Source organism: Cynocephalus volans, chromosome 2, assembly GCF_027409185.1.
Source record: "Cynocephalus volans isolate mCynVol1 chromosome 2, mCynVol1.pri, whole genome shotgun sequence".
In the NCBI taxonomy this organism is placed as follows: domain Eukaryota; kingdom Metazoa; phylum Chordata; class Mammalia; order Dermoptera; family Cynocephalidae; genus Cynocephalus; species Cynocephalus volans.
This window is the reverse complement of record NC_084461.1, coordinates 71,400,957-71,428,439: the sequence shown is the minus strand read 5'-3', so window position 1 is coordinate 71,428,439 and position 27,483 is coordinate 71,400,957. Positions and strand designations below refer to the sequence as shown.

Here is a 27,483-nt window from a genome sequence, read left to right as displayed (position 1 = left end):
TCAAGGTGACTTTGTACTCTAAGACAATTTATTGTCCAGTGTATATCAAAGTACTTATGTGAAGACAAATTCTGTAATCCTTATTACTTAATGTACAGTGGCAACACATAGTTTTTAAATGAATCATGTAATGTGAGAAAAATTGGACTGAATCCTTTTCAGAATATATTTAATTTTGCCCTTTGAAAGTATAAAATTCACCAAGCTATGATTTTAAATGGATAGTAATCAATATTTATTATCTTTTATTTTAATCAAAGCTTGGAAAGTAATGTAGGGAGGATGCAATTTCAATTTCTCAGCAAAAGATAGAACCAAATAAGGATATCTCTGTTCTCAAGTACTAATTCTTGGAAAATACAGCAAATTATAAAAAAGAACTAGCACCTTCTTTATGGAGCACATTCATAAAGCCCTACAATGTTTTTAATGTGTTAAGGTTTTAATTGTGAAATCAGATCCCAAGTGCTTCATCCAAATCACAGGCAGCCACTGGGAACAGACATCATTATTGTTACTCAAATAGCTACAAACATTTTCAAGAACAAGACAGATGCTGTTTGTGTCAAGTCAGCTCTCTTTCAATCGATGGCTTTGGCTCCCCAGGCAATAGGTAAATTGGGGTTCATCACAGAATAGCCTCTGCCTTCAAAGGTCAGATTTCATTAATTACTCAACCATAAAGGTCCAGCTGTATTACTCTCCACAGTGATTTCCTGACCCCAAACTGCCATGGTAAGGCTCATCTCACAACCAGGCATGCCGGTTGTCAAACCGTCATGGGATGAACATTGAAGGGCTTTGGCAGAGTCTTTTTATGCAATTTGCCAATCACCACAATGCCAAGGACATTTTTTCTTTCCCCTTTCCCCTTTAATAATGGCTATACTTTTAGAGTACACTATTCACTAAAATGTTTATATATGTATATAAAGAATCTAATAACTAATGTTTATACGTAATATATAAATAATGTTCATATATATATTACCTGGAAATAAACAAATGAGCTAATACCAGTTTCCGTGTTAAGTGGGGAAATGATTCTATGATAAATATAATGACTAGACCAAAGTCATATATTTCTGTTCAGTGGCAGAATAGGTGTTAAACCTGAGATTTTGTCACATGCTTTTTCCATAGTGCAGTGCTTGTGTTCAAATTAAGCTGTCCCTGTTACACATATGGAGGTGGATATTTTGAAATTATCAGAAAACCTGAATAAACAATAATAATACCTTTAATTCCAGGTCACATGCTGAGCATGATCTCTTGAAATTCTGTAAGTGTGGAGATACCTGAAGGAACACATTCTCTAAAGGAGTACATCATGGTATTGTGGTTAAGAACCCAGAAACACTAAGTTCAAATCTTGGGCCTTCTATTTACTAGGTTTTTGGAAAGTTATTTAACTCTTCTGTGCCTTAGTTTCCTCATCTGTAAAACTGGGGTAACAATACCAACTTCACAGGAATTTTGTGCAAATTAAGCAGTATATCTAAGGCCCTTATAACATGGCCTGGCCCATACTAAGTTCCATCTAGGAGTTATTAGATAAGTAATATAAATAAAACATATACAATTCAAAAGCTACATGCAGAAATCATGCATCTAAGTCTCTGAATATTCTTCTACCATTTCAGTCATTAATAAATTATTGAAATGTTCAATAAATCCTGACCTATTATTTTTATGTCAGGATTTTTTCTGCTTGTGCTTGAATGTGCAAACTGGGAACAATTTAGCTGTCAGCTTTTAATTTTTCAAAAAAGTTTCTTTCCTTCAACATATAATTTGACAAATCACCTCATTTGGTATGGGAAAAAGAGAACCGTATGTTTTATTATTTGAAATTTATGAGTAATGTAAGTAATGCTTGCATAATTAGGAATCGGCCCTTTAGGAATATAGCTTCCCTTATGCTTAGAGCAAATAACTTATGAATTGATTTTTCTTTATAAGATTGCAAAATGGGAATCCTGTAAAGGTATAATAAATACCCAGTTGGAATTTATGACAACATATTAATATTAGGTTCTTAGATGTGATAGATCAGCAATAAGCTCTTTGTGGTTTTGCATAAAGATAGAATTATGGGGGGAAAAAGAACCCTAGGATCTGCCATTTAATAAATGTGTATTTAGCATCCCTGGAAAACTTTTCCTGACCCCTGTAGGGAGAGCTACCCTTTCTCTATGACTCTAAAATAAAAGGCCTGCCATGAGATACATATATTTGAGAAAGAATAAGGGCAGGCACATCAGTAATCATTACACAGTGCAGAAAATAATTATCATAAGAGGGGAACAAAGTGCTATGGGTATCAAGAGAAGGAAAGATCACTTCCAGTCCTGTGGATTAGATTTTATGCCTAAGGTGGCTTTTGAGATAAGCTGGGTTAGAAATATACTTCATCAGTGGAGGTTATTTGATTGGAATATTTTAAGCAAAATACAGGATGATAAAAAGCACACACAAAAAAGAAATGTGGGAACTCTCTGGAAAAATTAGCATTAGTCATTACTCAGATTATCAGGTGTTTATGGGAAGGACTGGGAGCAAGACTAGGAAGGTAATTTGGACCTATATTGTTTTGAGCCTCTTCTCATCTGCTTGAACTGGTCTTATAATATAGTTTTTAATGTTAATACCAGAATTATCTCAGGAACATGATTCTATAACCTTTCTTGATAATACATTATTGAAGCATACAATCATTATAGAAACAAAACAACACAAAATCTTAACTAAACAATATTTAAGTACTACCTCAGGCTTTTCTTTTGAGATTAAATTGTTTAAGTTGTATTTCTCTTTTCCATTGCATTTATTTTCTGCCTCCAATAAAAATCTATTTTCTTTTTTGTTTGTTTTGTTATTTATTTATTTTTTATTATTATGAATATTCATGAGATACAAATTAACACAAATTGCTTTTATACCCTGTGTCCACACCCAATTGTCCCGCAACCACCCTCCTCCTCCCCCTCTACTCCCAACTCTGCTTTGCAGCCCTAGGAATGTTCCCTCCCTCTGTAAGACCACCACACTTCTGTGGTCTTTCTTTCATTCCTTCCTTTCTCTCTTAACTCCCACATATGAGTGAGCACATGTGGTATTTATCCCTCTGTGTTTCAGTCCATCAGTTATAATTATCATTATTTTGGTGGCCAGCCAGTATGAGGACCTGAACCTTTGACCTTGTTGTTATAAAACCATGCTCTAACCAACTGAGCCAACCGGCCACTCCCCTCAATCCATTAATTATTTTGATTGTTTTCAATAGGATGTGGTCTAGTAGGTAGTTGATTTGGAAAGGGCTGAATGTGGTTCACTGAATTATATTAGTGCTAGTTTCTAATCTAGAATTCTAACCAAAAATTAATTATTGGAAGGAACAACTATAAAGGCTTAAAGCCTGTTTCCAGGAGAGACTTCTACAATTAGAAATGTCAGTTAATATGGGAAATCCCATGAAAAGCCACAAAATGTTTACATTCAGTTTGATGGATACCTAGTCCTGGACACTAAGGAAACTGTTTCATTGAGAACAAATGTTTGGTTTTCCTGTCTGTGTTCTTTAATCAGCTGCATGTGAAATATGCAAACTACAGTCTTTGCTAGAGAGAAAGTGAAAGATTGGAAGCGTATCCTAAAGTCTTCACTTGATTTCAAAATTTTACACTTCTTTTCCATTGCCAGGATACTTTTAACATTGCTTGCATGCCAGTCATATTCTCCCTCCTTTCTCACCCCGAGCATGACCTCTTTATCCCAAGTCTCCCCTGCCCCCCACATCTGGCCCTCAGGCAGGAAGGAGTTAACTTTACTAGTCCCCAGTACTCTAGGAATTGGTTCATAAGATGGGGCTGAAGGAGGGAGGCAAAGGAAATTAATTCTTCATTCTTAATTTTTTTTTTGGAAAAATTATTTTATTCATTATGTCTTTTTTCTTTTTTTCTTTGTTTTTAATGGTGCATATTTATGGGGTGCAGAGTGTTAATTGTTTACTCTTTTAGTGGCTAATACTCACACAATGTTAAATCGTTAGTTGTAATACAGGAGCCTAAACAAGACAGGTAATAGCACTATTGTATCTTGTGCTAATTAGATCACATCTGGACTACTGTTTTCATTCTTGTTATTATATTTTAAAGTACCTTGACAAATTTGAGTTTATAAAGAGTAGATCAGATAAAATGATGACCAAGGTATGTATCATGATATATAAAATTAAGTGGGGATATTAGCTCAATTAAGAAAAGAATTATGGGGGATATGATAGCTGTACATGTATTTGAATGTCTGGCATGTCAAAGAAAGAGCTGCGGCATTCCATTGTTTTCCAGAGACAAGGCCTGGGAGAGAGATGTGGTGTGTTCCTTTGTGAGATTATGAGTTCCTTGCCACTAGAGGTTTCAAACAGTATTTAGATTTTTGGTTGGCAGATTGGACTAAGTGACCTTCAAGTTTGGTTTGGGCTTTAAATTTTATTTTTTAAAGTTGAATATATCCTGTTTTCAGAACTATTTCCTATACTCTTTCTTGAAGGTTTAGAAGAATAGAAATTAATAGTACGCATTCACAACTTGAAAATGATGTAAAAGATAAGAAGAATGGGCTTGAGTCCTCCCTGAGTAGCCCATACCTTTATTCATTTCATTGTCATAGAGTTAGACCTATCCACATTTTATCAGTTGAATTCTTTAAAGACATTCCAATTAAGAGAAAATTTAGCCTAGGGAGACAACTTTTGCAGATAGGGAAATTACATTGTCAGTGTCATTTGGTTAACACCTGAATGTGGATACACTGAATATTTTCTTTTAAAGAAGGTTCTAGTGATTCTGAAAAGAAAGCATTTAATTTTAGCTCCTTTAACAGGCAGGGAAAAAAATCTTCTGTAGCTGTCATTAATTCAATGCTGAATAAATCAGTGGCACATTAGACTAGTCAATTGCTGTGTAGACAAGCAGAGTCTGTGCTTTGTCTGTTATAGTTAGTGTCCTTGGGATGAATTAAAACTACATGATACAATTTCCTTTGACCAAAAAACAGACACATCCAACAGAAATATCTCATCTCTCTTCAAGTTAGAACCGCTCACTGTTTTTTGTTTGTTTTTCTTCTTCCTCTTTTGAGTTTCAAAAGATATTTTAATTAAGCAAAATGTATGGATCTATACAGCATTTCAAAGCCATCATAAAATTTCTGATTCCTCTTTAGAATATAAGCATTGAGAAAGAAATGATATTTTAGTAAAAGACTTCATAGTTGTCAAAAGTAGTAAAAAAAAGTCCTGTTTGAGATAACTCTAAACATATTAAATGTGTTCTTCTACACACACACACACACACACACACACACACACACACACACACATTTATATACCAAGATTTTGCAGTAAACTAGTTTTCTGTCTTAAGTTAGTCACCATTAGTTTTTTTTAAAAGCATTGAAATTTTATTTGTCATTTATTTTTATAAAGCAGAAAAAAAAATCTTTTTTAAAAAATATTATTTATTATAATCATATTATTATTACAAATTGTGATTTTTCTTTATGCCCTTTATACAACCTATCCCTCCCTAAATACCCCCTTCCCACCCTCCACCATCTCACCCCAATCTCTAGTATTCTGAGAGTTCAGGGAATTGTTTTGGTCTCTCTTTCTCTCTTTCTCTTTCTTTCTTTCTTTCTTTCTTTCTTTCTTTCTTTCTTTCTTTCTTTCTTTCTTTCTTTCTTTCTTTCTTTCTTTCTTTCTTTCTTTCTCTCTCTCTCTCTCTTTCTTTCTTTCTCTCTCTCTTTCTTTCTCTCTCTTTCTCTCTTTCTCTTTCTCTCTCTCTTTCTTTCTTTCTTTCTTTCTTTCATCTGGTTATAAGTGAAAACGTGGTATTTCTCTTTCCTTGTCCGGCTTATTTCACTTGACATAATTGTCTCCAGACTCATCCATGTTGCTGCAAATGGCAAGATTTCATTCTTTTTTCTGGCTGAATAGTATTCCATTGTGTTTATATACCACATTTTCCTTACTCAGTCATCTGTCAATGGACATTTAGGTTGGTTCCATGTTTTGGATATGATAAATAGAGCTGCAGTGAATATGGGCATGCAGGTATCCCTTTGACCTGATGATGTCCATTCCTTTGGATATATGCCCAGTAGTGGGTTCACTGGATCATATGGTAGTTCTATCTGTAATTGTTTGAGGAACCTCCATACTGTAAAACATTGAAATGTAAAATCCCAGGATGTGCAGAATATTCAGTATTCTACCCTAAACATCTCTAGTGGGGTGGGAGATGATGGACAGAGAAACCTGTTAGTCAGTATAAACTGTGTCTGCTGAGACATACAGCTCAGTCATTTCTTTGTCTCTGTGGACATTGGAAATTTTACTTGATCTTCATTAATGGTGACTTTATTAAAGCAAGAGAGTAACTTCCACAGGAAGAAGGCAGAAATATAATATTGTCCAATATATTTAAAAATCATATTAATAAAGATAGGCTGATAGCATTAAAAGGATCATTTAATTAAAAACCTTGTTTACAAAAAGTGAACCTTTTATATTATGTATAGGATTATGGGTTCCTGATTATTTAATGAAATTATTTGTTAATTCATTTTTGTTTCATGTTTCTACTATGATTCAAATGGAATCTGATTATTCATTGAAACATCATTTGTAAGAAAGAAAGCCTGGAATCCATCCAAGTATATTCACTAAAGACTTAGTTAAATAAATTATGCTATATCCATAATATAAAATATTATTCAGCAGTGTCCATATTTGCTGATTATATTGAAACAGAAAAATATGAGTGTACTTAAAAGTTAGTGGAAAGATTTGTGTGATCTTTTAAATCTATTTTCCATGAACTTTTTGAAGTATTCTTCTATGTGCAATATATTAAAAAATTAGAAAGTAAGTTATAGAACAGCATGTATTGTATAATTCTCTACTTATTATATTATAAATATGTTTATTATTATGTATGTGTATGTATTCTGATGTTTAAATAAATTTACTTTATAGTTCTGTTGGTGGTAATTTAGATTATTTATCAAACAGTTCTATTTTCTAATGCAAACCTTACCCTGTTGTAACAATGGATTTATTGCCAACATTCTTAATCACTAGGTTTCTTTCAGCATTAACATTTTATGTACAGTGATTCTGTGGCTTTCTTAAGTGGATAGTGTCACTGAGATTTGTGCTAACAATGCTGATCTATTCATTACTTTTTAGTTTTTTGTTCTTTTGGTTTTGACAGATTTGCATTTTAGATTAGGTCATTTGTTCAGACTTATGGAAATGAATTAAGGTTGAAGCGAAAAGTCTCCCACACAAATAAAGCAGAAATCCACAGAACATGAGCCTGATGGTAACAGCTTCTCTCTGTCAGGTGCTGTGAAACAAAATAATAGGGGTGTGGTGACCATCTGAAGTTCACATATAGTAAGTGGTAACCTCAGCTTCAGGCTTCTCCAATCATATTAAACAGCATTCTCATTGTAGAATTATTCTCTCTTTCAAAATTAGATCTTCAAGCAGATTATGAATTTTCATTTTATTGAAAATGAATAAATATGAGAAATCTTTTATATTAACTTCTGATCTGCTTTATCCCTTGCTAGTTTCTTCTTTTTATTTGCCCATGAGTTTTCATAGGATATCTTAGGTTTAATTTCCAATCTTCATTTTACATGGCTAACAATAATGTAAAAATAGTCATTAAATTCATTTATTGGACTTTATTCTCTCATCTCTAAAACTGGGTAGCTTTCCAAAATATTTACTCAGCAGTAAATATACAATTATGTACACTACACAAAATTAAATTGTCACCCGTGAAAGAAGGATAATGTCCAGCTTGTGAAACAAGACTGAAAAAAAATTTTTTGTGCTGTTCTGTTTAGAACTGGCTGTAGGTTATATTTTAAAAGCTGATGGGAGAGTTCAGCAGTAGCAGTGAGTGCAGCGTCAAGACCTGGGAGCAGGAAGAAGAGGAAGCAGTGGTGATGACAGCGATGACGAGGACGATTGAGCGGACGTGGGGAGGCGCCTTCTGCGAGGGAGCCACAGCAGAGCCTGCAGGCATCTGTGGATGGCGGCCTAGGTGGCCGGCAGCCTTCTGGACAAGATGGTGGAATAGACAGTCCCCAGCCTTACTCCCTCCCACAAATCAATCAATTTACAACCACTAAAAAGCAACAACACCCAAGCTGGGGCCCCTAGAGCTCAGGGGAAGAGGAGGAGAGACCTATGGAGTTCATGAAAGGAGGAGAAGCCATGAAGAGAGAAAGAAAGGACTGCTTCTACCATTTCAAGCCCCAGCTGCCTCAAGGCTGGCACTGCTGAGCACACAGAGCAAAAACTGGCAAAAGCCACAGCTGTGCCCTTCCCATGATTTAGAGGCAGCAGGGGGGAAGAGGACCTTAGTGGCCCTCAGACCAGCAAGACCACTAACAGGGTTCCCATGGGCCCACATAGGAGCGAGGCACCACAACAACTGAAAAAAGGAACCACTCAGAGGCCAGTGAGTCATCACAAGGGACCAGCGCACGGCCTGTCCCATACAGCATTTGGAGTGCAGGTGGTGAGGGAGATGGGCCACCAGGGGAACATTGGGGCACAGCAAGGGCAGCCGATCTGCCCTCCAATCAGCACAGGCCCACTCTGTGTAGATTGCTCAGGAATATAAAACTGCAGGGGGAGCAGTTTCCTGAAAAGACTGAGGTCCAGACCAGAGTTTCCACAGGACCCAGGTATACTGGATGTACATGCAGAAGAGTCAACCATTAAAACCGGAGCTGTACAAAAAGCCTTCCCCAGGGAATCAGCAGCACAGCACAATTTAGCTCAACCACAGAGCTCAAGTGCTGCTTCCCACAGGAAGTTCCGCCATTTTAGAAGTAAGCAAAGGACAACAAATTAGCTCCAGTGTAGAGTTTAAGTGGTGGGAATGGTGGATAATCCAAAAAAGAACTGAAGGAAGAAACAAAATACCTGCAGAACAGAGACAACATTTGATATTAACTAGTAAAGGTCTCACTTCACCAAAGAACACCTATGAAACCTAGAAGGACTGGAAGCTCCCTGAGCTCCCAAAAAAGGGATGGGGGAGGGCCAGAGGCCTCAGCTATGCCCCCCGACACCCATAACCAGCCCAGTGATGACCCCCGAGCTGCCACAGAAATTGTCCCAGGCTCCTGAGCCATGCAGTGGGGGGCCAAGGGCCTTGGCCACGCCCCCTGGCACCCACAACTGGCATAGTGATGATCACTGAACAATGGATGGAAGCCCCCTGGTCTTCCGAGCCAGGGAGGTGGGGGGCTGAGGGCTTCAGCCGCACCCCCCAACATCTGCATTCAGCCTAGCAATGACCAAGCCACCACTGGAAGCCCCCTGGTCTCCCCTGCAGGAATGAGGGCGGTGCCACTTGCATCAGCCATGGCCCCCCTCTTTCTCCCATCCTATTTCCTTTCCCCTTCCTCTCCCCCTTCCACCCAACTGTTCTACAACAGCACCTTAGAATGTAAAAACAGATGGAGCCAGGGACCAACCCCTCTTCCTGCTTCCAGGCAAGGAGCATATCAAAAATGCCACTTCCATGTGTGTGGCCAACCACAGCCACCACGATAGCCATGGGTGGTGCAAAAGCCATTAGATGCCACAACCACCATGCAGATGGCCCACCAGCCACTCGAGTGCATTGACACAAGGAGAGTCACCAGCAGAGACCAAAGAAAAGAAGAGGATGTCTCTCCCCACAAAGCCCATTCCACTACATTATGATAATAGTGGGGGACCTGACCACATCTCTCTCAGCACTGGACAGACCATCTAGATAACAAATCAACAGAGAAACCGTTACTGTTTCAGAAGGAGAGAAGAAACGTAGGGTTATGAGAGGTGGGGGAGAGAAAGGGGGGATAGGGAGAGACTGGATAAGGGGCATAAAGAATAAGTACAATTCGTAATAGTATATATGTGAATAATATTGATTTGATCAACATACGTCAACATTGAACCCCCAAAATATGTATAATCCATTATGATTCAATAACAAAAGCTGATGGGGGGTTGGGGAGGGTGGGGAGTAGAAGGGGATAACTACATAAATCTGGAGACTGAAATAAATACTAAAGAATTGAGGGTGGTGAGACTAGAATTCAGTCTACAAGGAGAGGATGAATTTGGATAGGGGAGGAGGGCACATTGAATTAACAAAGGATATTTGAGGACAAACAAGTAGATATGTGAAATATTGAATTATAAGTCCCTTTGTGATGCCAAATCACCTAGCTTAAAGGTCTTTTATCTTTCCTTTAAGTAGGAAAATGTGTCCCAATTATGTTGCCAGCATCTCTTTAATACCGGTTGGGATATGAATGTAGGCTACTTGAGTAATATTGCTTTCCATCTTCCAAACACTCTAACTTAGTTTTATAACACATGTATTTTTTTTTTTTACCCAGTGGCAATAAATGAAGCCAAAAACTTCCATGCATTCTTTCTTATTTTCCTCATCTGTACCTCTTTCTGAAATGAGAAAAGCACACATGCACTGCTAATTGCTGTTAAAATGATTCACTGTATAAAAAGATTGTAAAATCCATGTGAGCTATATCACTACTAAACATAGAAAGTGCATTTTGTGGGTTCTATTTTAATGAATCAATTTAATTATGAACTATAGCTTTGATGCTTTTTGAATTACTTTAAAAATCGCGGATTTAATTTTTCATGACATGAGCAAATGGTTGTTGGAGCCATCATTGTCTTTCCAACCATTGTTCCTTTTCCCTTCTCCCCCAAGAAAGAAAATCTGATTTATGTAACTACATGTAGTTATATGCATAAAATATATATACCTATGTATCAACTGCATGTATACATGATTATATCGTAAGCATATTATCAACTGTACTTAAATAAATGCTATCCTCCAAATCTAGTACAAGTATCAAAATTCATGTAGGAGGCTAATAGAATGGAGAAGATTTTTTTGATTCTCTGAACATTTTCTATGCAAATGCAATCTCTGCTGCGCCTCACTGTGACCCAAATACTCTGCAGTTCTAAAATTGTGGAATTGACTACATTACATGCTGTCTGAAGTCTTTGGCCAGAAAAGACTAGCTGTTTTTGTCATACTGTCACAAGGATGAAGTTGATAATAGCAACTTTTATGTCCTAAGTCATGTCCTCGTTTGACCATTAGCCAAGAAAAGCAAGTAGACAAACAATAAAACAAAAATCAAACAAGCCAAAACCTCCCTCTTAAATACTTCCCTGAATACTGCAAGAGGCAACTCCACAACCTACTTTAATGAGTTCACAAATTTAAAAGGATAATTTACTGTTTTTTGTCTTTCTTTGTCTTAGTAATTCCACACACAGACACACAGACTCACACATGGACACACACACATTTACAGCATTTAACATCTGGGTAGGCATAAATAATCATGCATAAACATCATCAGTGTTATTTTTGCATTACTGCAGTTAAATAAAAACATACTAAAATATTGTCAGTACAATAATACTTATTTCTTATTGTTTTGCTTATGGAAATAATTACATAGATAACTGTATGCTTGCAAAATGTATTTGGTGCATAGTTAACTAAATTTATGAGATAACCAACAAAATGATTAAGAAGTCACTATGAATTAACCGATATCCACATGTAAAATAAATTGTCATATGCTGAGAAATATATTTTTTAATATTTCATAATGAGCATCTATTTGATAGTAAGCCACACTTGGGTACAGAATTATTTTGAATGAGTGGAATTTCCAAGTTATAAAAGTTGACTTAAAACATCCAAGAATAAAACACAAAAACAGACTATGTAAGAATTGTTGAGACCACGCAGAGACTAGAATCCATCCAATGAAGAAATTTGTGTGTTTTAATATCCTATGTATATATGCAGTAATATACAGCTCTTTGGGCTTGGGTAGTTATTGCATTTCATAGTTGATACCTGTGAAAAAAAGGAGAAAGAGAGTGAGGGAGAAACAAAAGAAAGGAAGGAGAGTCTGCATGAAGCACGACCCCACTCCATAAGCACCAGCACTGCCAGATCGTCCTGAAAAACAGTGACTGACTTCGAAAAGGAATAGGTTTATTGTATCAAAGCACGGTGGTGAGCTCCGTGGAAAAATAAAGCACTGAAACCCCAGCCGCCCTCTGAAAGCACAGCCCGAGGCTATATGTACTTCTGATCTTAACTGCCTGAGATAATTAATTCCTGTGTATTCTAATATATTTTTAAAGGCAATTAGGGTTGTAGCAGAATGCCATGTAGTTGTAAGTAACAGAAAGCCCAACTCAAACTAAATAATCCATAAAGTGAATGTATTTTTCATCAGAACTACAAGTCCAGAGGTAGGTCAGATTTCATGGTTGATGCGATTCAGTGACTCAACAGTATCATCAAGAATCTAATTTTTTTTCCCTGTATCTGCACTCTGTCTTTGAGCAAGAGCAGCTTTCTTCTAAAGCTGGCTTCAGTCATGGCAGCAAGGTATTTGTGAATTACATCTGGGACTGCAGGCTTCCCTGTCTACATATAAAGGAGAGAGGGGGGGTTATTTCCAGACTCTTTCTCAGAAGAATCATTCTTTGATTCTTTCAAAGCTTTCTTTTCAACAGCCTCCTCTGACCCAAACACACAAAATCTCTACTTACTTATGTCCCCAAATGGGTCATACACCTATATCTAGACCAATAACTGTGGCCAAGAAAAGGGAACAGATTTAGTTCGTTCTGAGATGCAGACCTCCTCTTTAAACCCAACGGGGAAGTCACATTCCCCCAAACAGCGATGTAGATACACACATTGAAACCTGAAGATTTTACAAGGGCAAGAGCATTGAATGCTGGTGAAGCAACCACAATACACATTGCAAAGGATTTTCTGCAAGCTTGCTACTTTACTGCTGTAGTTCCAACCTAACTCATGGATCTTTCCCAGTGAAACACACTTTGATGGACTAGAGTCAAAATTTTCAACATATAGTGTTCATAAAAATCATCTGCAGAGCTTTTAAAAAATGGAAAAGCCTGGACTAACACCCACAATTCGAATTCTGGAGCATTTTAACAAACATCCAGGATGATTCTGTTATGGATGATAGGAGAACTACACTTTGTTAATTCGATATATCATGTGCATCTATTTATTGTCTGTATTCCTTGCTGTCGTCATAATTTTAGTACATCTTTCTAAATGCTGACCAGGTAGAGCAATACAAAGTTATTTATTAGGTTGTTTATTTTTGTTTTGCTTGGTGCATCTGTTTTAATTTCCAGAATCTGAGGAGCGTGCATGTGGCACAGACCTGGATTTTTTTTTTTTTTTATTGCTGATTTCATGACTTCTAAGAAGCAAACAGAAGAGTGAAAAATTATTTGGGTAGCATGACAGTACCTTCTGTGTTTCACTTGTTTCACTGAAATGTCATTAAATAGGCCACTAATTCCCATTTTGAGGTTTATTTTTACTCTGGGTCTCTAGCTGCCACCTGTTAATAGTTCATTTTATTCAGTAATGCAGTTAGCCTACAAAGCTGTCTCTGCCACAGAGATAAAACAGTGGATTAATACCATACTAACCTTGTGTATGTGCCTTTGTAAGTGTGTGTATATTTCATAGTATGAATATTGGTTAGTGACATCTGCATATCACCAGGAAGTACCACTAAGGAGATGTTGCACAGAAATAGAAATTGTACGGAAAGTTGTATACCTGGTGACTCTAATACTGTTAATTTGTTACAAAGATGCTTTCAGGTATTGCAGGCTCAGTGTAGGTCAGTGCACTGCTTGCCATATAGGAATTGTCTTTATTTCTGTGCTTGTTTGCTTGTTCCTTCCTAAAATTCCTTGCTTATCCTTACATAATAGAGAAATAACATCTTAGCCCTTCTAATCTTTCTTCCTTAGATGACATTTCCTTAGGGTGTTTTGTTTAACCACATAGTTGAGATCTCACCTGCTATGTCTAACCTGGGTTACAAATTTTCAAAGAACTCCATTTCTTGAAGGCTTTACTCTCCTCAGCCCCTACATCATTTTCTCTCTCTCTCTCTGTTTCTCTCTTTGACTATCCTTAAGTCCATCTAACATTATCAGAGATATTGCCAATCCTTGTCCTATGACCCAATACTTGTAAATAGTAGTGACTGAATTACAATAAGCTCTTTGATGTCTACTTTTCCTCTTTCTCTTTAAGTAGACCCTGAATCAGCACATTGTGAGACAGTAGGCATAGTGGAAAGAGTTTGGTTTTAAAGTCACACTGACATGAGCTCAAATTCAAAATGAACTTAGACAAATCGTTCCGTTGCTCTGAACCTCTGTATCTGCCTCTATCAAATGATGGTAATTTTCATCTCACAGTTTAGTGAACTGAACAAGTTCACACACATAAAGTGACCAACCATAAATGTTAGGGTCTTTTGGGGTTTTTTAAAATCTTTTCCCATTTTGAATCTCCAGACTTTTACCAACAATGACCTAAGTCACCACTTCTGCAAGCCCATATGGTATTGTCCTAAAAGGGCACTCCTGAAAGCTACCAAACATTTTCCTCTTTGAACATGTTATGATACACTGGACATGATAAAGCGGCAAACAGCTTTTTAAATATTTCTGTTCTCCATGCCATGCATGCCGACTGTGTTTGTTCTCTCTATTTCTTTATGTGCCAAAGAGACAAGCCAAACAGTGTGAGAGGACAGTACTGTCAGGACACAAAGTAAGCTTCTCTAATGTGTATTCGGTGTAGATGTAACCTTAATGGAAAAGAGTTGAGACTGTTCCCTGCTGCACAGTGATACCTCGATTAACGAATCATGTGGGAACAAAGCTCCTTTATAAGCAACTCAGCTGAGTAAATTTTTATTTTAGAACTCATGAGTCAAGTGAAATAATACTGGCTTGTGTCATACAATTCACTGGTAATATTCTGGGTAAACTCCACTTACTTTTGCACAGAGCAGAAATACCTCCTCACAGAGTGTGTCTGGAGTACAAAGGTGAATAGGTGGATTCTAGACAAAGCTGTGAAGCTACTTCACATAAGCTTTCTTTTGCTATTATAATGAACATGTTCTGTATAACACATAGAATCAGGTTATTGTCCTTGGAGTCTTGCTGCTCTCAAATATTCCTACCTTTTAAAACAGGAATAAAAACGATTCACATTTTTATGAGTTACAGTTAATGTTACTTAACTATGATATTACCTAGCAATGTCTCAATCCTGCCTACAAGTTAGTATCATTTAAAGAAATTCTGGATTAATTGGTTTGAGGTGGAGCCCAGAATTCGCCATTTTAATGTACATCCAGGGTTGTCAACCACTTCTCTAGGATAAAATTGCATTTTTAAATTATGGCCTCTCCTTTTATAACATCCCTGTTATCCACATGTGGGCTGCAGAAGCCTTAAGTCAAAACCACCTGGGATCATTTTTAAAATGCTGGTTTTTGTCGCCTCAGAATCACCACTACTAAATCTTGTGGTGTGTGGTACATGTGAGTGAGTGTCTTTGTGTTGGTGTGTGACAGAAAGAGAGAGAGAGGATAGCGAGCACTAGAATATTCCTATTTGACAAAAAACGAGTGATTCTGATTCACTCTGAAGTTTAATAACTCCTTCCTTATAACTTCTATTTCGTGTAACAAAATTGTAGGCTATTGACAATGGCTTTCAATCCCTCTTTGCTAACAGAAAATCAATGGTGAAATATCTATATTTCATGCACAATTTATATTTTTTAACAACATTATTTATAATAATTTATAATAATTTACACTCTAACTAAAGTCAATCGTTTTCAAAGGGAAAGGAAAATCAAATTTAAATAACTGAATGGTCTTTTCTAATAAGTACATATTTTAAAGTATAAGAATATATACATTTTAATTTAATGTAAATACCCATTAATCTGTTAGACAGGTTAATGAGTCATTTAATTATGAGTCAGGTGCTTATAGTCATTGTTTGGAAATGTGACACATATTTATGCCCACACTCAATTTCTCTCTTTCTCTCTCTCCTGCTCTCCCGATCCCTCCACTTCCACCCTCTCCCTGTTCCCACTTCCCCTCTTGTCCTCTTACAGCCTCAGATGAAGTACAGCCAACATCAGCAGGTAAAGTTCCCATGTTGTAAAGATTATTCCTGTTTAATCTGCTACCTTTAATAATGAAGACTCAACCTTCTAAAGTATAGTTTTTTCATGTTTCAACCAGAAAACTGGCACCATTTTACTTATTTACTTTTTTATTTCTTGGGCCCACTATGCTGTGCCATACTAAATGATGTTGGTTAAGAGTTTTGAATAAAAAGAGAAAAGGGTCAAAAATGAACTAATACAGAGGAAACATAACAAGGAAAATTGGAAAATAAGAACATTGAAAAAATGCAGAAAAATAATACAATGAGAAGAATGTTATTAAAATAAAGGAAGATCGAAAAAAGGAAAGTGGTAATATAAACTCAGAAATAGAACCCTTTATGATAGAATACTGCATTATCAAATTTATAACTTGCATCAAATATATTTACTTAAATTTCAGGATTAAAATTGTGTTTTTGACTCAAATACTCATTTTATTTTTTAAAAATTAATTGTACAATTATAAATTAATGATCCTGCAACTTGGCATTGTGACTCAGTTCCTCATCCAGCTAATCAGCACTTATCAAGCGCAGGCCTGGGCCTAATCTAAGTACTATGAAGAATGTAAATGGTAGAGAGACATGGTGTTCTCAATGTGGTTACAGGACAGTGGAGCTGGTGAAAGAGAAATGAAGGGAAACTTAAGACCAGACACACTTAAAAGTGTAAAATGGGAAGCACATCTCCTTTGATTAATAGTTAATAAAGGACCCAGGCTTGCAGACCAACAACATCAGAAAAAAGGAGTCAAGCCCTGAAATGCAGGGATTAGAAGCTGATCTGAAGAGAAAAGATCAGACCTCAGCACTAGAGGGATGGATTCCTTCTTGGTCACTGAGAAAAGGAATTAGGCCTGAGAGACAAGAGCAGGAAATGGTTACTGAAACTAATGGGCAAAATGGGGCTTGCTTATATGGAAAAGGAGGAATATAGCCAGTTACTGGAACTTAGGTACAAGGTTGAGTCAGTTCTATTCGTAGACCTATCTTATTTCAATTGGCCTGACTCTATGACTTCTACCTCACTGCAAAACTGGGCAAGGATTTTATCTGTAAGAGTAAGTTCAAGACATCAAAAATTCAGTGGAAGAAAACAAAATAGGTATCTTACACATTTATCTGATAAACTCCAGGGATATATAGATGTCATATTGCATGATACTCATTGTAATTATAATTGCCTTGGTAATGAAATCACTGATCCAGATAAACTCTTAACTGATGTTTCATTTTCATAATACTGTTAGTTAGTTTATAACCTGGTTTGGATAATAGGAACTCCTATCATTTTCTCCTACTCTAGTCAGTATTGCAAAGCCTGCTTTTAGAAGCAACCTAATCACATGGCTCAAGAGCAAACTCATCTGTTATGAGTCTCTTCTACCTAGTTTCTGACTTCTATTTGCCCTAACTCTGAAGCATTCTTGTTCACTGAGTTGCCCCGCAAAGACTCTGTATTTCTTAACCTTAATTGAATTTTCTTTTTAGGTATCAGTCCTTGCCATTGTCCATGTGTTTCCAGCCCAATTTAGTCTCATTCTCCTATCTGCCTTACACTCCAGCACCTTGCTATGTTGTTTGCTAAGCAATGCTTGTGCCATTGCAAAAGAAATTTTTTTTGTATGATGAAGATTAAATGTAACCTAATGTAAACTTCATTTAAGTAAAATGTAACTATTTATTGTTGTACTTTTTTTATTCTAAAGTTATTTTAATAACTTCGCTGCTTTTACTAAGAAAGTCTTTTTGTCAAATGCAACTGAACATTTTTTTCTCCAAATATTTATCTTACTTCGAGTGATCTGAACATCATAGAGTTTAAATTATGTTTAAAAACACTTGTTTTAAGATATGAGCAGATGTTTTTATTGTGATTTTAGCACAGATTTTAAAAATAGAATACATGTGCTCTTAAGGAATATTTTAACTACGTAATTTCAGATACACATTATATTAACATTCAGATAATTTGTCATTTAGTAAAATAGACAGACACTCTGTTTATATAAAAACTGACAATGGAAACCAAATATTTTCCTTTTAATTTTACCAAGTTATACAATAAAAAGAACATCATACATTAGTTGTATTAAAACTTTTGACAAAATATTATGAAAGTTGTAATGAATTGGTTTCATAAAAAATTTGAAGAATTGTGGAAAATGGATTTTGATTTTTTTAGTTCTTTTTAGAAACTCTTGCCCCATATTTTTTCAACACTTGTTTTTCTTAATTGAATATTTATCATTTTGCTCATGGGTCTTTTTCAGTAATATTTATCAAATATATGTATTTTATTTACAACTGTCGTTCATGAGTGTTTATTTGTTATATGATTAATAGTCTCTTCTTTTATTCTCATCTTCTTCCATCAACAGATTTTATGTAGAATGATATTTTCCACACTCAGACTCATTTTTTGGTCCTCCTTTAACTTATCTTCCTTCCGCATTTCTACATTCTGCTTAAAAATCAGTGAAATCCAATCTTTTGTTTACCACAAAAATTGTACATTAATTCAACTTTCACAGTTAGGCATGTGATATATTTACTGGGTTTATAATCTTTCTTCAGATTCACAGCATAACTGGACAGTAGTAACTCCTTCAAATACATACTTTAATTTTATTAAATTAAAAATTTAATTTTTCTGTTTTTGGGGGTTTTTTTTGTCTTTTTTGTGACCGGTACTCAGCCAGTGAGTGCACCGGCCATTCCTATATAGGATCCGAACCCGCGGCGGGAGCGTCACCGCACTCCCAGCGCCGCACTCTCCCGAGTGCGCCATGGGCTCAGCCCCCCAAAATTTAATTTTTCTAATAGGAGATAAGCCACTCCTCAAAGTACAAGAATAAAAGAAATAATACAGTAGATGGAGGTGTTTTTTACTGCCAAATAGTCACAGCCTCTTGATAACTAGTTGTTAATGTATGAATTTTGAATTAAAATAAGATTATTTTTTAAACAAATCTTTATATGATGTATCTATATGTGTAGGTCACTAGTGGATAGTACTACTCAATGATACTATTTATTTAATGTTTTCAGTGTGTGGATGTTATATGACAAATCTAGGTTGTTTTTATCCCCCAGGTACACAGAATTAGATTAATTATAATTCAGTAATCATGACACGTTCTCATTGTTCAAAACTATTTTTAAAGAAAATAATAGATTTCTATATCTAATGCATAGTATGAAAAAATCAGGAAGACAGACAAAATAACTCAAAGAAAATTAAGGACTTATTAGACAGTGTTTTACTTGTGTTACAGTGGTACAAAATGATATGGGCTTTTCTCTTACAATTTTTGAATTAGCGTAAAACTGTCATCATTAAGATAGATAAGTAATCCCTCCACTCTCTTCCCATATAACTCTGTTTAGTTGTAATAAATAAAATAGATTTAGGAATAAAAATATTCTTACAATTAAAAAATCACATTTTGTCTTTGGTTATTTTTTCATATATGCCTAATTTCCTTTATTTGAAACTTTAAATAGCCTGGTAAATAGCAGGTACTTAATAAATGGTTTTTTTGGTGTGGATTTTTAGAGGGGATGCATAATAAATTGTATCTGCATTTCTAATAGAAGGGATAAATGTCCTTATAGATTATGAAGCATCTGCTTGTTAATCATTTTCAGCTCTGAATGTTCTGATAGGATGTATTAGCCTGAAGGACCATATTTTGTAGCATCTGATTTACTAGGGCAGTTTCACTTAACACCTGCTTTTATAACTAATGGAAACTTCTTGTTATTTATCCTAGTTAATGCTATATTCACATATTTGAACATCGTTTTTCATTGAGTATAAAAACACACCATCCATGGACAATCCAAGAAATTCTTTCAAGCTAGGTTATATCATCATAAGATCTACAAACTAATGAGATTTATATTTTTAAAGCAACCATAACAGATGGTGTACATCTAAATGAGTCACCTTTAGAGGTGATATATTTAATCTAATTATATTGTTACTACTCAAATAATTTTTGGAAACTCTCTTTTGAAATTTCCTTCAGAATCTGTTAATGCAATTGCCACATCAATTATTCTTTTATAGTCTCAGAACTGTGCTGCTATATTCATCAGACTATGGTCTTCAAAAACAAAGATATGCAAATCAGAATGTGTATGTGTCTGTGGGTGTGATATACAGAAAAGTTTACAACTTTGAAATTAACAGCATTGACTTGAATATATGATCTGTTTTTGGAAAGGTGGTCACATTATATTAATGTTAAATTTCATCAAATAACATTCTTCAATAGAGTTAAGTCAGTGGCTGCTTCTGTGTTGCACAACTCCAATTTTTATTGATCTTTTATTTAAATTCCATAATAGAGAGACTTCATAAACTGATTATACCAATACTTTTTCCTATGTCCTTTAAATAAGTAAACATTAAATTAGGAAATTGGCTGCTACAAATAAATCTATATAAAATATAAATTATTAACTATAAGCTATACCAAAACAAGTGTATTCTCATGTAAATTTCCTCATTGCTTGTAATTTATTTGGTCTTATTAGCTATCCTTTTACTTAGAAATACCATGTATTCATCAAATTGAGGGTACAGTCATAATTTTAAAACAGAGCCAGAAATGGAAAATGCTATTTAATGGGATTGAAATCAGATAGAAAATGAGACAGAGGAGCTATACAATAAATCAGTTGTTAAAATTAATTAAAACCACAACTTATTGTTTTATTCATATCACCTCAAATACAAAGCTTACTTTTTTTTCTTCTCTTGCCCAAGGGGAGATTTTTAATTGCTTTAATTGTCATTTTCTTTAATACCAGAAGAAAGACTGAGTTCAGATTTGTACAAAAGTAGCTATTAATAATTGGATTAACTCATATAATAATGAAAAGTTATGATTAGAAAATAATGGAATTTCCAGATATATGTAAAAGGTAAAATTTTTGTTATATATTTTTTTATTGTATGTATCTAAGGTATGCAACATGATGTTTTGAGATACATATATAGTGAAATGATTATTATAGTCAAGCAAATTAACATATCCATCACTTCACATTGCTACCTTTGTGTGTGTGTGGTAAGAGCACCTAAAATCTACTCTCTCAGCAAATTTCCATTATACAATACAATATTATTGACTATAGTCCTTATGCTGTACATTAGCTCTCTAGACTTTTCCATCCTACTTATCTGCAACTTTATAGCCTTTGATCTACATCTCTCTCGTCCCCACCCCACCCCCAGTAACTACCGCTCTTCTCACTGTTTCTGTATATTAGACTTTTTTAGATTCCAAATATAAATGAGATCGTGCAGCATTTTTCTTTCTGTCTGTCTTATTTCATTAACATATTGTCCTCCAGGTTCATTCATGTTGCCAAAAATGGCAGGATATCCTTCTTTGAAATATATATATGTGTGTATGTGTATATATTACAAGTTCCTTATTTGTTCATTTGTTGACAGACAGTAAGGTTGTTTCTATATCTTGGCTGTTGTGAATAATACTGCAGTGAATATGAGAATGTAGATATCTCTATGAGGTGCCGATTTTATTTCCTTTGGGTATATACCCAGAAGAGGGATTGCCAGGTCATATGGTAGTTTTATTTTTAATTATTTGAGGAACCATCACACTGTTTTCCATAGTGGCTGCACTAGTTTACATTCCCACCAATGATGTACAAGGGTTCCCTGGGCCCTTATCTTATGTCATACACAAAAATCAATTCCAAATAGATTAAAAACTTAAATGTAAGATCTGAAACTATAAAATTCCTAGAAGAGAATGTAGGGAAAATCTGAAACTATAAAATTCCTTGACATTGGTCTTGGCAATGTTTTTGTTTTGGATATCACACCAGAAGCTCAGGCAGCAAAAGCAAAAATAACCAAATGAGATTACATCAAACTAAAAAGCTTCTGTAGAGCAAAGGAAGCAATCAAGGAAATAAAAAGGCAGCCTACGTATTGGGAGAAAATACTTGAGAGCCACACATCTGATACGGGGTTAATATCCAAAAAATATAAAGAAATCACAATTCAATAGCAAAAAAAACAAACAAGAAAACACAAATAAACCGATTAAAAAGTGGACAAAGGACCTGAGTAGACGTTTCTCCGAAGCAGACATGAAAATGGCCAACAGGTGTATGAAAAGTGTCTACATATTACTAATCATCAGGGAAATGAAAGTCAAAACCAGAATGAGTTATCACTTCACATCTGTTAGGATGGATATTGTCAAAGAAAGTGAGTATTTTTGGCAATCATAGATAGCTATATTAAAACAACAAATTAAAAAAGCCATGCTCTTCCTTATACAAAAAGTTAAAAATTTTGTAATTTACTTAAATGTAAAACTGTGTATGTGAACTCTTAATAATTGGTTCCAGCTGGTAGTGATGACAGAGGTCACCTCCTGGATACAATAATTTATAACAGACTAACTCTGTGATGTCCATAGAAATGAAGACAGTGGTGATTCAGCACTTCGACAGTGCTGAAATGAACCAGTGCTTCAACATCATCACCAGTTCCTTCTATATATTTAAATATTTTTAATCATTTAAATTACCAGTTTGGGCATTGAGGAAGTACACCTAAGGACACTAATAATCTACACGTATACAAAAGTTAATAATAGAATACTGGCTTTTGGTAGTAAAGATTCAAAACTGTAGTTCAATATTAGCAAACGAAGAGCCATTAACAAAACAGATGCGATATATTCTATATAGCTACACATAGGACTAATAGTAATCAGTTCTTTTTCTCTATGTTTTGAAATATTCAACTTTAGTTCTACAAAAACATTACCAAAGTATACGGTGAATTTTTTTTTTTTTTTATTTTAACTATGCTAGAGATTTCTTTCCAGTTTTCTTCTGGAGTATGATTTTGCATGGGTGACTATGCTCAATTATTCTACAACTCACATTTTGAAAAGGGATGATATCTTACTATATTATTTCCTAATGAACAGGAGTTGCTTTTACATTCTCATCTTAGTACTTTATTTCCTTGGGGTCTGAAACAGAGCTTCACATCTTCATTTTTGTTTGCCTTACACTTGTTACAAATTTTCTCCCTTTTTATACAGAAATGCATATTTTCCCTCTAGTGCTTTGAGCAACTTTACCAATTATTTTATCAAGTATATTCTTGTTCATATTTTTTTTCTAAGCAGGCTTAAATAGTAAAAAGTAAAATATAAAAACAAAAAGTTTTGTTGCTAAAGTATCTATAAATCAGAAAGAAGTAATTATTTGTAGATTCCCAGCAGAATGGGAAAGAAATCATAGCCTTTAAAGATGTGGCATTGGTTGGTTTACAAAGACATTAGTGAAAATACCAAATAGTGCGTGCTTTTTAAAATATATGTATATGTACATAAATTAAAGCTTCTTATTGATGTGTGTGACAGTGTTGCTAAACTGTGAGGAAAACAATTATAATTTAAATTCTTGTTATATGTAGATAGCATTTTTCCATATTTTTACTAAGCTAAACTTTGTAGAACCATTTCGAGGTACCAGTAGGAAATGTGGGAGATTGTAGACTCCATATCTTTCTCTTACACAGTTTAAGAATTAAACTACTACAGGAAGGGAAATAATATCTTTACATCTTTACTTACATATCTATGAATATAGATATAGTTACATAATTCTTTTATCTTTTCCCCAAAATGTAAAACTGAACTCAAAATAGTTAAAATAATAAAATCTTATTGTCAAGTGAAATAACTAAAATCACTCATGGTACAACTTGAAACCATCCTATCTTCTGTAGTACTGTATATGTTAATATCTGGCAATACATACACTCATCGAATAGTTATTGTGTATTGTGGCATGATTAAATAATCTTGCTTAAATATTAAGGGGTTTTATTGGCTCACAGATTTGAGAATAGGTAGCTTAATGATGCCACTAAAAGTCTGGGTTTTGTTTTTCTTTCTCCCATCTTTCTGTTCTGTCCTCTGCAGTATAAAATTTACCTTCATCTTAAAACTGGTTTCCCTGTGGTTGTGATATGTCTGCCAACAGCTATTGTGGCTTTATGCATCCTTATTCATGACCAGAGAGGGCAAAGAATGGAATTTATTCTGTTGCCTTCAAAGCAAGAGTCCTGAGATCATTCTCATTGGATAGGCTTAGATCTCTTCTGTCACCCCTGAAATAATCAGCCAGTCAAGACCCTCCTCTGGAGTGTGAGGTTGATCTTAGTTTTCCTGAAGATCATGAGTTAGTGGCTAAGGTGTGGATACATGAACAAGAATCAGGGTACTCCTTAAGAAGAGAAAGGGGTTAAATACATACTAGGTTGATGATCAGTGAAGCCAACTGGACATAACTTTGATAATACCTCTTTCCCACTTTAAGTATCTTCATAGCTATTCCCCTACACCGTGCTGTGTTTTTCATATTATTTTATAAAAAATCCTATGAGACCCTGGAAATCTGATTATTGATTTCAGTAAAGTTTATTTCTTTAAATAAACTTTGTGCACATCAGTAGTACTAAAGTTTATATACACATGTGCAGCATTACACATTTTGACTTAAATCCCAACTTCATCATGACGTTTACTTTTTCCTCATGTGCATAAACATTATTTTCATTCTTGACAAAACTGTGCATATGCATTATCTGTAGTGAACTGATCTTTCCTTTTTGAACGTTAATGATCTGTTTCTACAGGAACTGCTAAACTTACTCACTTCTATTTCTTAGGTACTGCTGACTGTAATCCTCCTCTCCCACATTTCCAAGACTGACAGTCATGTTAAACTGCATTGTCTAGAACATTCCTAAGAGTATTAAGTAATGTCATTAGTCAGGTTATATCAGGTTGTTGTTATCCTATTAGAGATAAAATAATATCTTATTAGAGATTTAAAAACTGATATCTTATTAGAGATTGTCATGAACTTACAGCCAAAACACTATGATTTTATGTTTAATTGTTTTTATTTTGTTAATTATTATAATTTTATATGCGTGTATCATATTATTATATTATTTATGTTTAATTTTATGTTAGAACACTTATTCACATTTAGTCAAATTTTTTAAGGTTGGGAAAAAATACATGACTTAATCTTTGTATATATGTTGCTGGAGCAAAAATTCAGTTATAATGTAGAAAGATATCCCCAGAGGTGTAAATCAAATTTTGATTAAATGTTTATAGAAATTTAATGTTTTTATTTAAATTGCTAGTACTTAGATTTTGTGCTGTTGACCTTTAGAATGCTAGGAGAAAAGTCAAGCATTAAACTGAAGTTAATGTTAAGATTGGGTACTGGAAAATCATCAAAATGAAAACAAAATAGTAATAAAAGTATTATTATTATTAAACACAATAAGGTATATAAAAAGAAAAAGTTATAAATGGAAAAGCAGAGTTCATCAATCAGGGTTCTCCAATTTTTCAGAGAAACTGAACCAAAAGGATGTGTGTGTATGTGTATTTTATATATATATACACAAACACATACACACATGTACAATAAAGAGGTTTATTTTAAGGAACTCGCTCATGTGATGTTAAGGCTGACAAGTCTGAAATCTGTAAGGCAGAGAGGCTGGAAACTCAGATGGAATTTCTCTTTCACTCTCTTGAGCCAGTTTCTTCTCCTCTGGGAAATCTCAGGTTTTGCTCTAATAGCCTTCGACGGATTGGGTGAGGCCCACCTATACTGAGGGTAATCTGTTTTACTTAAAGTCAGTTGGTTGTAAATGTTAATCAAATCTACAAAATACCTTCACAGCATCACCTAGACTAGGGTTTTACCAACAGGGCACCGTATCCTAGCCAAATTGATACATAAAACTTAATCATCACAGAGAGCCAGAAAAAAAAGTAAACAAAATATTTTAATTCCCATCAAAACTATTTCAGAGAAAATAGGTCAAACATCTGAGAAGATTTATTCACTACTAAATACCCACCTGATAGAACAAGTGTTTCATATATGGTAGCTGCTTCATAAATATTTGTTTTATGACTGAATTAATGAATACATTTAGCCAGCCTGATTTTTTGCTTATTGTAAAGTATTGTGAACCCAAGAACACACATAGTTCTTTCTTGCAAGATGATATAAAGGAGTGATGATAGATATATTTCCCCATAGAAGGAAAAAATAAAAGGATAACCATAATAATTTTATAAGAATCTTTAAATTATTATAACTTATATGATTTATAAATCATAAGATGCTTTAAAGTATTATTTAAATTCCCTGGCACAGAAAAGGCCATTGTACTGATCTTGTTTATCTGCTTTTGTTGCAGTAGAATAAAAGACTTTTTGCTTAGTAATTCTTGCAGCATGGTTTCCTAACAATGCCAATAATCGAGCCATTGTTAGTAATTACTGGCAGAAAACCACAACAGTGATTTTAAGTAGCCTCAGAAATGACAACAATCACCATCGAGTAGGTGAGGCAAGGGGAGTTGGGCACCAGGGCATGGGGACAGGCCTGCAGTTCCACTTGGCTTCCTGAGTTTGGGGTTTAAGAGGAGTAAGAAAGGGCCTGCAATTTTTTCATGCAATAAATTCCTCTTTAGTGCATTGTTATTGATTCATGTCTCATTAAGGTCACAGACAGGTTCAAGTAATTTTATTTTCAAGACTACATGGATAGTAGATATTTTTTTAAGTCTTTGAGTAATATATTTAAAAATAAAATGTACCTGGAATAGTATTTTTGGGAGATACATTTTTTCAAAAAAGATATTTATCCAAAGCAGATCTTTGACTGCTAGAATTCACCAAGATTTAGAGATATGTTTCATATTTATTCAGCTAATTTACTGCATCTCTAGACATACATCTAAATGAGAAACTATACAGTTTTTTTTTATTCAATTTAAAAAAATGTTATAACACCGTTGATTGTTTTAAAAACTTATTAGAGGCTATTGAAAACAAATAAACAGTACAATTCTCAAAAATAGAAACAAAGGATAAAAACCAATGTTAGCCAATAGTTTGTGCCAAGGTTCGAGATGTTCTTCAAAGGACATTATGATACCTGTTTGAAACTATTTCATCCCACAATTTAGTGTTCAAATGTGTTAGGAGGAATGGTGCAAGTACTCAGCTGCTAAGAAAAGCAAAGCTAAAATAAGAATGATTAGAAAGTAAACGGATAGGGGTTTTTTCCCCCAGAAACATTTTAACATTCTTCATCTTTGTCTATCTAAACACAATGAGTTTTATACTAAGTTTTACTTATAAGATCATCAAGAAACT

The 27,483-nt window shown here is 34.6% G+C and overlaps 1 protein-coding gene across 2 annotated transcripts in view; it reads left to right on the top strand.

Annotated features, from left to right (window-relative positions):
• Positions 1-27,483, top strand: part of EDIL3 (EGF like repeats and discoidin domains 3) — a 410,628-nt gene that overhangs the window by 138,262 nt on the left and 244,883 nt on the right. The window contains exon 3 of one of the 2 annotated variants that reach the window (XM_063087347.1): positions 16,155-16,184. The exons of the other annotated variant lie outside the window; for it this stretch is intronic. Coding sequence (XP_062943417.1) covers positions 16,155-16,184 — 30 coding nt within the window. The remainder of the gene's footprint in view (positions 1-16,154; positions 16,185-27,483) is intronic. 2 annotated transcript variants of the gene reach the window in all.